The following is a 15,175-nucleotide window of genomic DNA, read 5'->3' on the forward strand; positions in this document are numbered from 1 at the left end:
CATTGAAAAATGTCTACCCTAACTAAGTTTTACCAGTTAAAAAAAAAAAAAAAAAAAGTGTTTTTCCAGTTTTAAGTCCTCAATTCAACTAGCCTGGGCTTCATTACAGATTTTCTAAACCCCACATCATCTCCATGGTTCTTTAATTATTTTTCATAATACCACCAATCAGAACTGTTCAAAGACTATAAATCTTTGTCTTTTGAGACAGAGAAGATCACATAAACTTTAATATCCCATGAGATAAACTGGTACTGTAACTGTATTCTTATCTAGCTACTATATAGAAAAAGAAACTAAGACTACAACAATTTCTATTGTTTTACATATGAAAGACATGGTCATCACCTTCAAAAGCTTAACATGATTTTATTTTTCAACAATGAAAATATATGAAAGTTAAACAAATTATTTAATTTTTCTCCATGGAAGTAGTCAATCAGATAACAAAGTAGAACTACCTTTATTAATACTATGCCCTTCTTGGCAAATCAGGCAAAAAAGTCATCCAGTGAGTTATGAAATCCTGGCACATAAGAAAAACGTGGACAAAACCGAAGCAATTACAGAATTTACAGGTAGTACACAAGACAACATAATAGAGTAACAATTTAGGCATGCATAAATAAATACGTACATACTGCATATTTAGAAGGCTTTTGAATTGAGAAAGGATGAAACTAAAGTTCTGATCAGCATTTTTATCATCACTGTGGAAATGCTAGGCCAGGCCAGGCCCTCAAGTGCATGAAGTTTCCACTCTGCAAGAGAAGCAAGCTGTCACAAAGCCAGTTAACAGCTATTTGATTCTGTAGTGTCCTCAGCACCAACACAGATTTGGCTTATGCCACCTGGCTAAGGCTCCTAGGGGACCAAACTGTAGTATCCTTGAGCTTCACCACATGTATGTCCGTGTGTCTAAGAGCACTTTCAGACCCAGCAGATCTAATCTGGCTCTCCCAGGTGCTCTGTAGCGGTTGGGACAAATTAGTTACAGCATGCAGTGGCCGGAATGTGCCTTGGAAACTGATCCACCACATCCAGCCAGGACTGCTGCTCTTGATCGGCTCTGGCCTAAGCAAATCTGCTCTGGTGTTCAGAGCAACGGGGAATCAGGGAGCCAAAGCTGACAGCATGTCTCTGTTGCACTGTGTAGAAACTTCTTAGCTTGTTCTACAGATAATTCAGTCTCAAAGACTGTAAAGAAACAAGAACTACTAAAAGCATTTGTAATGTAACTAATACTAAAACTGATTTCTGGTATTAATCACTGTACATTTTATTCAGAGGATGTTTTAACATACAGGATAGTAGACGCTTCATTCTGTCTGCATGCACATGCTTTGTCTTAAAGAGAATTACAAAACACCTTTTAAAATGTAAAAACATGTAATATTTTTAACACAACTGCTTGAAGCCACGTTGTTAAAACTATGATTAAAAATTACTTTCAAACAAGTCCGTGTTGTATAAGTGTAACCTTGCTTATAAGTCATATTGGCCCAATAACATAAAAATGGATAGAGTTTGGAAGACGGGCAGAACATTTTTTTAAAAAGTTTGGGTAGATCTATAAAAATTGGAAAAACCATGCAGAACCCTTATTGGTATTTTGCTAGAAAAAATGCATTAACAATAATTCTGGATAGTACAGGCTCTAGGTTAGTTCCCAAATACGAGGTAACACGCAGTCAAAGTCAAAACCACCTGAGCCCAAAAGGTCTTACACAGAAATTACAACAGGTCTGAGCCTTCATTTCACTGACAACTGTACAAAGTGCATAGGACTTGCTCAGACGTAATTGACTTCTTTGCTCATGTCAGAAGTCTCACTACAGGGCAATCACCTCAAACAAGTTATCTAACAGTGAAATGAAAGCGCATAGTAACTTGGCTGAGTGGCCACACAGAAAATAGGGACATACTTTACAAAAAACTTAAGTTCCATTAGCACTTGTATGTTGCTTACTTTTACTGGGTTATAATGAAATTTTCCTTTCTCAGAGTTTTCAAATTACAAAGGAGATTATTTCCAGGTGACCTCAGCTATGACACATTAACCAATACATGGCTTCCACAGACTTTGTGGTTAATAGTACATTATGTTTGTGTGGTGGGGTTTTGGTAGGTGAGGAGGGGGCTGCAGGGGTGACTCCTGTGAGAAGCTGCTAGAAGCATACCTGGCTCCAAGTCGGACCCCCCTCTGGCCAAGGTAGTGCCTCTGGGATAACATATTTAAGAAGGGAAAACCTGCAGTGGTGAGGGGAGTGGGATATGAGGGAAATCCCTCTGCAGACAGCGAGGTCAGTGAGGAAGGAGGGCGAGGAGGAGCAGGGGAGGAGGGGATGCCCCTGCAGCCCCTGGTGAGATGGCAGGCTGTCCCCCCGCAGCCCGTGGAGGGGAGCAGGGGAGTAGATGCCCACCTGCAGCCTGGGGAGGAGCCCATGCCGGAGCAGGTGGATGCCCGACGGAGGCTGTGACCCTGTGGGAAGCCCACGCTGGAGCAGTCTGTGAAGAACTGCAGCTGACGGAAAGGGCCCATGCTGGAGCAGTTCACGAAGGACTGTCTCCCATGGGAGGGACCCCACGCTGGAACAGGGGAAGAGTGAGGAGTCCTCCCCCTGAGGAGTAAGGAGCAGCAGAGACAGCGTGTGATGAACTGACCACAACCCCCATTCCCTGTCCCCCTGTGCCGCTGCGGGGGAGGAGGTGGAGAAAATCGGTAGTGGAGTTGAGCCGGGAGGGGTGGGGGGAAGGTGTTTTAAGATTTGGTCTTACTTCTCATTATCCTGTTTTGATTTGATTGGTAACAAATTTAATTGATTTTGTTTTTTTCCCCCCAAGTTGAGTCTGTTTTTTGCCCATGACCATAATTGGCGAGTGATCCCTCCCTGTCCTTGTCTCAACCCACAAGCTTTTCGTTATATTTTCTCCTCCTCATCCCACTGAGGTGGAGGAGCGAGCAGAGTGGCCTTGTGGTGCTTTGTTGCCAGCTGGGCTTAAACCACAACATATAGTAATATATAGTTTAAAATTATATAAAATGGGTTTGGTCTGGCCCAGGCTCAAACTCCTATGCTTTGGTGCTTACCTCTAAGTGGACCTGCGATCCCATGACAGCCAGCCAGAGCGATGTACAATAACCCAACCAGCAACAGTCAGCTGCCTCAGTCAAAAGCCAGTGATGAAATGCAACAACAGGCAGAGGCTGGGGGAAGTTGCCTACCTCCAGGTGGGGTGTCTGTTCCAAGAAGTCCTTGCAGGGCAAACAAAACCTAGCAGAAACCTACTGTGTCAATCTCCCTGTTACATGATCCACCGCTTCTGCTGCATCATCCACGTTCATTCACACATTTTACTATAACTCGATGCATAGTCTGATACCTAGTACAAGTGTAACATCTTCAGAAGAAAACCTATTAGTTATGACTCAGTTATTTTCTGTGCAATTTTTACTGAGCCATTTTGCAGGGTGTCATTTTATGTTTTACTTTTTAAAAAGAATTAATTTTGTTTCAGAAAACTGAAATGACAAAATGTCTGAAAGTGGACAGCTGATGTTATGGCATGACTTTCCTCTCCAAAAAACCTGCGGCTGAGCTTTTTGCTTTTACTAGCAAAGTCTCTTGCCAATTACTTTTGACGCAGTTAGTGCTGTAATCTCAGGAATGGTCGTGACCATTTTAAGAGCAATTTTACAATGTGAGGTGCAGTAATAAATTCACTTTGCAGAAGACTTCAGGTGATATCAATACCAAATCTTAAAGAGGAATAATTACTGTTTCTTCTCTACAAATGAGAAACAATTAACAGCAAACATTTTAGTTTGGAACTTTTCAACAGAGTTGTCCATGTTTAGAATTTGTGCCAGTAACAATAGCATTTCATTTCCCTTTCCAGTAAGGATATTACTGAATAAACAGTATAGAACTTCTAGAAGTTAGTTCTTGGTTTAACTAGTTTGTTTTATGCCTCTATGCATACTTCTTCTGTTCATACCTATACCTATCAAGATTTTGTATTTCTGCAGAGAAATATTCAGATTAAGATACCCATAAATACAGTATTTCAATATCTCCTTCTCACTTGTAACTAGGACATATATGTTGAATTCTACTCCCCTTGAATTCTAATTGCATAAACTAGACAGAATATATGGTTAAAACAATTTTATCTCAGTAGCAGTATATTTTCCATGTGAAACGTTTAATATGATCCAACTTGCAACATCAGTAGCAGAGCGGATGCTCAAATTCTATTCCAGACTTTTATAGTCTATTTCAACCCCTGATTTATCAATGGAAATGTTTAACTTTGTACAGTACTCTGAAATCTGCACATAAAAATTTCCAGCAAGTAGGCTAGCCTCTTCAGAGTTTGCAAAACATTTTTTCACCTGAGCTGTAACAGCAAAATATTGGTATACAGACTAGAAGTAGTAATGTGCTCTTTAACAAACTGATAGGGTACAGGTGAATCCCAACCAAGTATATGCAGACTTGAGACATCAGACTCAACCTGACCTAGTTGCCACTAACTTGGTGAGAAACTTTCATCTAAAGCTTAATTCATGTGATGAAAACCTGCAGTATGATCAGCTATGCTCATACTTTTGAGTCTTTCACCCAACTTTTAGCAAAGCTGTTAATTCCTAGCTTCTTTTAAGCAATATAGTAGCGAACTACATACAGCAGAATTCAGTTTATGATTACATTTGAGATAAGATGCATCTTCTGAGGCCTTTTAACAAACAAACACCTAGCATACTCAAAACCTTGGCAAAAAGAAAGACTAGTGGGTTTACTACAAAGTCTGGAATCCAAGCAAAATGTATTACTTTTCTACATGGAAAAATCTTGCAAATTCTGAAAGCTTTAAGTAAACTCTTATAAATTTTTACAGTACAATGCCATGAATGTAATAATGCCACTCTTCCTAGCTGCCTAACAGACCAAATGATTTCTTGAGATTTAAGGTGTTGTCTTAGAAAATGTACATAGAAGAAATTAATTGGTTTAGAGTATTTTGTGGATGCCCACAGCAGTGTGGCTTCCTTTACATGTACCATCCTACCTACATGAAAGTATTTTTTCTAGGGAAGAATATAGTAAAATTTGGCTGATGATTCTGAAGTATCTTATAAAAATGTTAGATGAATGATTGCATACATCTTAACACAAGAAGATATTGTCATAATTAAACAATGGAAGACAAGTTCCACTTTTTATGATGATAGTCTGTTTAAGGCAGATAAGCAGTGCAAGTGGCACTGCTCTATCAGTATGCTGCTAAATGTATTCAGCACAGATTCATCAATTACCACTACCATGGCCTATAAGTACTGGGGGGAAAAAAAGACAGTGCAGACTACATACTAACTGTGTTCATGTCCTTCCATTACATCCTTGCAGGCTACCATGAACTCACTGTTCTACATTAAACTAATCTTGAGCTGCATCAGCCAACAAGAAAGCTGACCATGACTTTGCATGTGTGTCATGAAGTAGCACTGGGCAAGTTTCAAGCATACCATGCAAAAGGGATACACCAAATCCTTTTCCTGTGGCAAAAAAACCTGCCTTGTCTTGGCTGCTACAGATTCTAGCAAACAGCACCAATTAAATAGATCAGGAAGCTGACTTTAAACCGCCCATTACTGAATTCAAATAGTAGAAATATTATGTTTGTTACATACTTGAATCCATGCTAATTTGAAAAACGTGTTTTGGTGAACTGTGTTATGGTGCAAAACAAAACAAAAGAAGAATCCTATTGCTGCAAATAACTACAGTTGGTATCACAGTCTTTTAGACAGCCAGATTTACACAGCAGATGACCTCATGACCAGCAGATGACCACCTGATAGTGGAACAGCTGGGGCCTTCCTTAAAAGGATGTAAAATATAATTCTTTAAGCTAAACATTTAAATTAACAAAGCAATAGGTTGACTACTAAAATAGTCCTGTACTTCTGCCAAGTACTTTAACAACAATAGATCAAGAAACAGAACAGCACTTCAGGCTAGCGTTTGACAAGCACACAAGGCAATTTAACTGCTGCCTGTCAACCATCTTGCTCTCCTCTTGCCTTTACCTTCATAGTTCTAAGTCCTCCCTTGCATTAGCCTTCATAAGGTCCTCTGTGAAGCAGATTCAAGCTGGCAGAAAATGGTTTTCTGTTTTGTTTTGTTGTTTTTTTTTTTTTAACCAGTGGGGAGGAGTTGTCTTCTGCCAGACTAATGTGCTGAAGTGGTTCTGCAAAGGCTTAGGAAAGATGGAGTCATTGTGACTGGGAGAAGGGAAGACAGGATCATCACAGACACGCTGCTGGAGTCACTTACGCTGCTGTGAAACCACATTTATTACTAAGTAACACCAAGTAATAATGCAGCACACTGATAATACATTTCTAATGTTTCTTTAAACCTCACTCTCAATGTTGTTTGTAATGCAGTAGCTCTTTTAAGCGACATGCTGTGAATATCAAATCACTAGCCTGTTTTTGAACAAGGAACATGAAGAGATCCTTTCTATATGGTGGGCTTCCAGCCTAACCTCTAATAAAACTGGGAGGGAGAAGGGGAGAAGCTTTGCTTATTTTCATGTTACTATGAAATGTAGTTCACAAGTGGAAGGTGATTAATTAGATGGTATTGGAATTAAGACTGTTGTGTAGTGAATCTGTAGAGAGGCTAGGAAAGCATTAAACTTATTTGAGTAAACATCACTTTGCACTCCAATACTTTTAAAAGCTTCTTTGGTTTTAATTAAGCATAATTTTAACAGCAATCAATGTGCATCAAATACTATATACTACCATTCTCATTTCCCCATTCAGTGCAGTTGGCTTAAGTGCTATGAATGGCATCTTTCAGAGTTTTCTTCCTTTTTTTATCTGGTCTGGGTTTCTGGACACAGCCTTAACCTGTTATTCTTCTGAGTTCATGTTTACTGAGGTTCAAAGCAAAAAAAAACCCAAAACAACAAAAAGCAAAGCCTGTGTTATGTACAAGCCATTTTTAAGATCTATGAACACCTTGACTGATTTGCCACAACACTTTTATCCCTCTCAGACATCAGACGTACACACGAAAAAACTCATAAGGAATGATACTGTTGGCAAAATTTGGACAGACACGAAGTTGCCTTCAGGCACAGAACTTAATGCCATGCTGATGACAAAGAACTCCAGAAGCACCTCAGAGTGGACAAGAAGATGACAAATGAGCTTCAGTATAGATACATGGAAGCCAACACATCTAATGAAAAATAATCTACATCACATACACACCATGCTGACAAATGACTTGGAGAAGAAATCTAGGAGTCATTATTGACAGATCCCTGGAATTAACAGTTTTATGTTCAACAGCAACCAAAAAACCTAGCAAAACACTGGGTGTCACGAGGAAAGGGTTTGAGAACAAGACAGAGCACATTTATACAACCTTGGTCCACCCACATCTCAAGTACTGTGTGCAGTTCTGGTCTCTGCATCTCAAGGAAAGACTGTAGTCAGAGAAGGGCAAACAAAACATCACAAGGATGGAGTGCCTGCCTTAGAAAAAGATACTAAAGAGGCTCTTCAGTTGGAGAGAAGTCTGAAGCAAGATATGATTGAACCAACCACGAAGGTGGTAAATAAACTAACGTAAAACTGCTTGCTAAATCCTCCAGTAATAGAACTAAGGGACATTTAATGAAGCTAGTAAGACATTATGAAAACTAAGTATACAGGGAGAGTACAAGGGAACCGATACATAAAGTGGCTAGGTACAGCCCCTAAATAGCATCCCTTAACATCACTGTTGGAGACCAAACCCTGAATATGAAGGCCCACTGGTCTGACCCAATACAGCTTTTCTGATATTCTTAACTTCAATTTCCTCTAAAATCTTCTGTTAAGCTCTGAAAAAAACACACACAAAAAAAGATTACACTCCTGCTTCTTATCCACTATGAAAGATACAGGTCATATTTGAATAACAGCAGACCTTCAGTATAAATTCTAACATATAATATCCTATATTAAGCAATAACTTAGCACTATATCTTTAAATAAAAATAAGGGTCAGACCCAGGAGGAAATATTTGAATTACTCCAGCCAATGTGACCCCCACAAAGCCACAGATGTTGTTCCACAGCAGGATCAGCTATTTCAGTGAAAATGTAGCCACCTGCTGAGGGACAAAAGAAACAAACATCAGCCCCTCAAACAGCAGAGCTGCAGAACAGCTCAAAGGGAAGCAAGGTTGGGCACATAAGTCATTCACATTTTACTACAGCAAGCCTCAAAAGATAGTGAGAGTTAAAGCTTACTGGTACTCAGACAGCAGTCTTAAAAAACTGAGTGCAAAAGCCAGTATCTATAGGGTATTTTCTGCCCTTTTCTACAGAAAGTATTTATAGATGAAATAGGCATATTATAACTGAAATATTTTGAGGCTACTGATAATACAGAACACCTTCTGCAAAGGGAGAGAGTATGCTGGCAACACTCCATAGAAATGAATAAATATAGCTCCACAGAATTCTCACTTGGTTTCAGTTCTATAGCGTATTCTTCATTCAATTCACTCTTAACCCTTAGCTCTCTCGCCAGTGTTTGGTAACTTGTTATTCAGAAGGAAAGAATGTATATTTCTGTATTTCATAAATCTACGTAGTGACACATTATGTTATACATTGAATTATGCATTTAATTATGCATTAAATAATAGGTTTTAATTCTTAAGGGAATAATAAAGTACAGTTTTGATGAGTAACTATTGCAGATATTTAGATTACTCCCATTAGTTTGGGAGGTTAAATTGAGAACTACAAAAATCAGAATGCAGAAGGGTTAAAAAAGAGTGTCCGCCACCTACTACATCTGCAGAATACCTAGCAATTTTACATTTTAGGTAGCGATACAAGAAGAGGGTTGTGCTCGTAAATGAGATTTGTAATTCATTATCACACCTTGATTCATCTCTGTATTAATACTACTCACAAGCAGGCCCAAGGCTCAGAGAGACTCTTGTATACCTTTCTTTCTCCTGGATGAACTCTAGAAAGCTAATCTCAGTCACCAATACATCTGCAGTCTGCATGGCTCTGCCGAAATTTACACCTGCCTGTCTACCAGTCAAAGAACAACTTGCCCATCTTCACCTCTCTCCCTCTGTTACTCTGTTTAAAAGCTGTGTCCTCAGCATCAGGAGCTGAATTCCCATGTCCTGTTTAAGACTATCTTTTGTTAACTTCCTTGGAGAGCATTCACAGGAGATACAGGAGCTGAAGAGCAATTTTGGTCATTCACCTACGCCTATGGCAGTGTTAGGCAGCAGCAGGTACTATCACCATTTGGAAACATCTAAAGCCTGTAAGTGACCAAGGGAACACTTGGATGTGGAGGCATTTTATACTTCTGTTTATCTGGAATTCTGCAGAGCTTCCATACATCAGTGTTTACAGTCACTGTGTGTGTTGGAGACAGTGCTAACAGCTACAAGCCAGTATTTTAACTGCAGTTCAAAAACAGCATTAGCTTTTCCAAAAAGATCAGTGTACCGTTTGCATGATCTAATACAACTAGGAGATAGATCATTAATTCATCTTTTCTATCATCTTCTGCAACTCTTCAGTAGTTCAACTAAATGTACATATGTACTTATTTCTAAAAGAGCATGCCACTTGTTTTCCTTAGCTGTATCAAAAGAAATAATTTTCCTACTAATGGCAAATTACATCAAGAATATTTTAGTATCCATCTTTATCTAAGCAACTAAATAGGCAGCAGGTTGGAGAATGTGACATGATTGACTGCTTCAGTTCCAAATTTCTTATTATATTGCATATAGCAATACTTCCCTTTAAAAATTACTACTACAAAAGCAGCTTAGGAAAATCAATTTCTTTTTTGTTATTTTAATGTGTGTCCTTTTAGTTGGGAGGCATACAGCTGGACTCATTTTCTTTTATATGGAAGAAATTATGAAAATCAAGTTAAGAATCTCTGAAACTTCTGCATTCTCCTCTAGCTTTAACTAGGTATAAGTATTATATAATAATAATTAATTATGAATATTAGTAAGTCTATGGTTAATGAGTATTTTTCAACAAGTAAATAGTTAATACATTTGTATTCACTTTAGTGGTGGGACAATCCCTGCTCCATAAAAGTTCATTACTTATTAACAGACAAGAGAAATCAATAATGAATTGAGTACCCTTCTGAAGATATACAATTGAAATATTTTGATCTTTTAGAAAAGGTTTCCTAAGAACTCTGAGGAAAAAAAGCAGTTAAGACAAAGATAGGCTATGTAGGAAATAGTGGCATACGTTCTCCTTGCATGCATGTCCTCCTCATAACAATCCCAGTGAAATTAGTATGACGAATAAAGACTACTCATGTGCTGAAGGTTCTACAGTTTACCCATTCATAAACTAGATTTTTAGATTAAAATTTGGTGTCACTCACAAGGGAAAAAAAGGGCTTGGTGTTTTCAGCCTGCAAGCTTTGCAAAAATTCTATTGGTCTCTGCCACAAAACCACCACAAAAATTTGGGGGTGTCTTTCCTAAGAAAGCACGTAAGGAAAACACAGGTGAGGTATGAGGCAGACTGCACAACTGAGCGCATCTCAGACATTGCATCATGGCAATGTGCAACATATTTGGATCAGGGGTGCTCTCCAAACTAACCTAAAATACTCTGAAGACACTGATTCAAGTTACCGAAATGAGGTTTCTGAAAAACTGGTTTGCCAATATGACATTTGCTGGATCTATCTGGATCTATCCAGAATGAGTGATGTAGAAGAAACTGAAATTTCATTAGCAATTTCTGTTCTGTCAAAAACATTATTTAGTGGATAAGTATACAGGGAGGGAACAATATTAACCTGTATCAGTAATAAATTCCACACCTCTAATCTTTTACACTTACTAGTGCCTTCCCCTCAGCTGTAAAACTGGGCTTCAGCTCTCCGAAGCAGAGCATGTATTTGTAACAACGGTGCTTACACTGGTTATTCATCCTTGCCATCTATCACATGATTTTAAAAAATTCTGAAAGCTTGTTATGCATCATGTGATTGAATGCGTCCTTCTAACTGAATTAATTTATCAGAATACTCTGTATCAAGAAAGAGAGAACCAAATCAATACACTCCTAGAAAGTAGGGAAGGAAGCTTACAGCTACAAAAGAACGAAAACCCAAATCAAATTAAACGCTCTTTATGTTTTCTGCAGAAAATTTTTCTTATGTTTCAAATGCCCAACCTATCACATGCAAAATAACAAAGAGATAACACAAACTATTTTCTCTTCAACTGTTAATTGTGGATGCTATCTTGCTTCCTACTGAATCAGTGTCAAAACTCTTTATTTCCACGATTGAAGGATCATGTCCATCATTGCAAAGTCTGGCAGCATCCTAACGATTCCTCAAAACGTTATACAATCAAGAATCTGAATGTTTACATTAACGTTTCTAAAGAGCATCTAAAGGCCGGTTTTTTCTAAATTAACAAGACTTGACAGTACTTCAAAGCCTTCCAATGTTATCTTCTGTCCCTAAAAGTACAGCAGGCTGAAGAACAATGAGGAAGAGCGCACACGGATAAATGGGATTTCATCTTTGGAATTCCTCCGTCTCCAGAGCCAGCGGTCATATATCAAACCTCACCCTCGCACTTACTTTAAAATAACTTTTCTTTGAGCTAACTGTTTTAATAACTTTAAGATACCGTCTGCGGCCACAACGAGACCACCCCCTTCGTTAGTGCCCCCGCCTGTGTGAATCGCCCAGCTGAGCGTCCGCGACCGCGTCCGAGTAAAACCCTTCCTTGGAAGGGAAGTTCAAGCCACCGCCCCAGGCGAGCCCCGCCGAGCCGCTCACCCCCACCGCCGCCGGACCGCCGGGCCGGGGCCGGGGCCGCGCGCACGTCCGCGCTGGCCGTTGCCGCGCTCCCCACCCGCGCGCGAGCTCCCCGCGCAGGGCAGCAGCCGCCCGCCCCGCGCGAGCCGGGCCGCCGGGCAGTCTCGCCCGCACCCCCATCCCCCCTCCCAGCTCCCTCTGCGGAAAGCGGGACCCGCAGCACCCCGCCCGATGGGTGCGGGGACGCGGCGCGGTCCGCCTTTCCCAGCCACCATCCCCACCTCCCCGGCAGCCCCTCACCCGCAGCGCCGGGGCCACCGGCGGCACCGTTCGGCGCGCCCCCCTTCCCCCCCTCCCAGCCCTCCTGAGGCGACGGAGGAGCGGCGGGGCCAGCACCGCAGCCCCTCCGCCAGACCCGACTAGCGGGCTAGTGTCGCCCCCCGCCGCGGCACTCGCGGGCACCGCCGGCCGCCGCCAACCGGGCGGCGGCACCGAAGTTCCCGCCGCGCCGCCGGTCCCGCCCGGGGACTGGGACGGGGCACGACCGGCACCGCCGCGCCGAAGGGCACGGCAAGGGGCGGCGGGGGACCGCGCCCGCCCGCGACCCCTGCCCGCCGCGGCCCACCGCCGCCCAGCGCTGCCGCTCGCCCCAGGCATCCTGCTCGCCCGCCGCTCCGCCCGCGCCGGCACCGCTGCCCGGCGCTGCCGCCGGCCCCTTCGGCTCGAGGACGCGCACGGAGGCAGGCATCCGCCTTCCCCGCGGCCAGACCTTACCGGCCGCGCTCGCCGCCCTCGCCCGCCTGGGCGCACGCCGCTCCGTGCCGGGCTCCCGCTGCCATACGCCGCCCCGCAGCCGGCATCACTGCTCCGCCCGCAGCCGCACCAGCCGCCGCGGCGCCCGGCAGCAGCGCCCGCCTCACGAGAGCGCAGCCCGGGCACCGGCGGGGCTCGCCCTCTCCGACTGACAACGGCCAGTAGCCAATCACCGCCCGCGCTGCGCCGGGGAGGCGGGAAGGTGTGACGGAAAAGGACCAATGGGAGCTCGCCCCTGCGGCAGCCCTGTTTCCGGGAGGGGGGAGCGGCGCCAGGCAGCGGGGGTCGCCGCGGGTGTGAGGTGGAGGGGCCGTGCGGATCACTGTGCCGAGTCGGGCCGGGCCCGAGCGGGGCTGAGGCAGGGCCTCGGCTTCGCCGGGACTCGCTCCAGCCCCGGCGGTGGCTGCCGGCAGCGGTAACGCGCGCGGCGGGGCCGGTCTCGCCCTTCCCCACCCGCTCTGGACACGGGAGCGCGGCTGAGGGCCGGCCTTTCAGGTGGGAGACGTGCGTCGCCCTTCCCCCGCGTGCGCAGGAGCATCAAACTTCACGCCGAGGCGCTTTGTTTTTTTTTTTTAAAAAAAAAAAAAAAAGGTGGGGCGGGGAGGATGGATCTTTTTCGGCGGAATCCCGCTAGGCTGAATGAAACTGTGTCCGCCAGCACCATCCCCGCGGCTGCCGCCGACCTTGGCGTCGGGGACGGCGTCCCGAAGGGCTGCCGCGCTGCGCTCTGGGTGTGCCGTGCCGTGCCGTGGCGCCCGGCGCGGGACCCTCGAGTACCTTCTGTCGCCGTGGCTGGCCGTGAGGTTCGTACCGAGTTTGCAAGGCCTCAGAACCGAGGCTTGTCCCACCGGCTGCGCCTGACCTGCCTGCACCTGTGTTTTGCTTGGTTCAGCTGTAGCAGCGGTTTTGCCGATGGACCAGGTGTCTCTGGTTAACTTTTGTTTATGGGGGTACAACCATAGTTTTGCATCGCTGTTACTCTCTGTGGAATGAGGTCTTTTGTGCCCTAACCACAGTGATGTAGCGTAGAGATATACTGGCCCGGTAGGGTCACAGAGGCCCTGGAGAAGTGAGGACCCAGGATGCACCGTAGAGGAGTATTGGCATAGGACGATAAGGGAAGGGGCACAGGCTTGGTACTGGAGACCTTAACGGCCATAAACGGCTTACCCATGGTCAGTTAAAGAAATGCAGGCCTGGAGCTGGATGAAACTGGTTTTGAGGTTAACGAAGAAATAGTATCTGACATATCTAAAGAGTAACGTACATAGTAAATTGGAGCTGCAGATCAGTGAAGAAAGAGAAGAGTAGAGAAAAATATTAGCAAAGATAAAAATGACCTCAAGTGGATCCTAGAGGAGGAAGAAGAAATCATAAACATGAACAGCCCTTCTGGCCAAGGACTCCAGGTGCTCACAAATCACTGTTTTCACCCCCTCACACTCCTAACCTAGAATGAAACTGATCAGGGGATCCAGAGGAGCAGTGGAAGGGTGGATGTAACAGCAGGAGAGGGGTACAACTGTAACTGCATTATTATCACTCTTTTTCTGTAACTAATAATTATTGGACTCTCTTAAGTTTTCAGTTATACTTACAATAAATGTCTCTTCCCTCTTTTCCAATCTCTTTCTCTAAAAAGCCAGGTGAATAATACTTGAAAACATTTCAGAAAGATGGTTCACTGCTTGATTCTTTTCAGTGGTGTTGGTCTTTATCCACTGTTTTGGCATTTGCTTGTCAAGAAAGGCCCCTTACCCAGTTTCATACTTTTATCAGCTGATTCAAAAGGGTGTGGAGATTTATTTAATTTGTAATGGCTTACCATCATATTTCATGCTTTTTTAGAAATGTTTCTAAAATGAAATAACCTCTCAAGTTAATCTGGTCATAAGCAAATGTTTGTTAGGTCTTAATGAAGGAATTTACTGTTAATACTAATATTGGATCCTATTTATGGGCAGAATTCCTTGTTCGGTTGTACCAGATGCAGGTACCCTTATTTGTGCTGAGTTCAGAACTGCTACTATTGTTAAGCAACCTGAAGGTCATGCCCTTTCCTTTCATAGCAACCTTTTAATGCAAATTTTATTCTGGTGAGACTGGTCCACTACAGTGGTAAATTTCTTTTCCTCCCACTCTTCAACTGTTTACCTTTTTTGTTTTGGTGGCAATGATACATTTGAGTTTACTGTGTCCAGTGTGAACACTGAATACACCCGCTTCTGTTTGGAAGGAAGTAGAAATGTTTTAAATAATTATGGGTTTAGACACTGTGCAATAGCTCAGAGATGTTTTTCTTCTAGCAAATTGCTTTTATTAGTTCAGGAGCCACCTCAAGCCTTGAGAAAGTACAGTGTTAATAATAATATTTTATACTTACCAAAAAGTATGATATTTGTTACTCTTTGTTAAAGCAGGAGGTGTTTTTTTGACATTTAATGTCAGCTATATCTTTATCTTGGAAAAAAAAAACTAACAACAAACATTATTTA

At 43.1% G+C, this 15,175-nt stretch overlaps 1 protein-coding gene across 11 annotated transcripts in view; it reads right to left on the reverse strand.

Moving 5' to 3' along the window:
• B3GALT1 (beta-1,3-galactosyltransferase 1) overlaps positions 1 to 12,820 on the reverse strand; it is a 228,654-nt gene extending 215,834 nt beyond the window's left edge. For 8 of the 11 annotated variants that reach the window (XR_003923872.1, XM_030017466.1, XM_030017463.1 and 5 more), the window contains exon 1: positions 12,642 to 12,820. Coding sequence is in view for 3 of the 11 variants with exons in the window: in XM_030017469.2 (XP_029873329.1) it covers positions 3,092 to 3,115 (24 nt within the window). In the remaining 8 variants the exon portion in view is untranslated. Of the gene's footprint in view, positions 1 to 3,091; positions 3,238 to 12,641 lie in introns of those variants that run through there. The other 3 variants (XM_030017469.2, XM_030017470.2, XM_030017471.2) reach the window with 2 other exon arrangements.
• Between the last annotated feature and the right edge of the window lie 2,355 nt (positions 12,821 to 15,175).

Source organism: Aquila chrysaetos, chromosome 6 (assembly GCF_900496995.4).
Source record: "Aquila chrysaetos chrysaetos chromosome 6, bAquChr1.4, whole genome shotgun sequence".
Taxonomy (NCBI): domain Eukaryota; kingdom Metazoa; phylum Chordata; class Aves; order Accipitriformes; family Accipitridae; genus Aquila; species Aquila chrysaetos.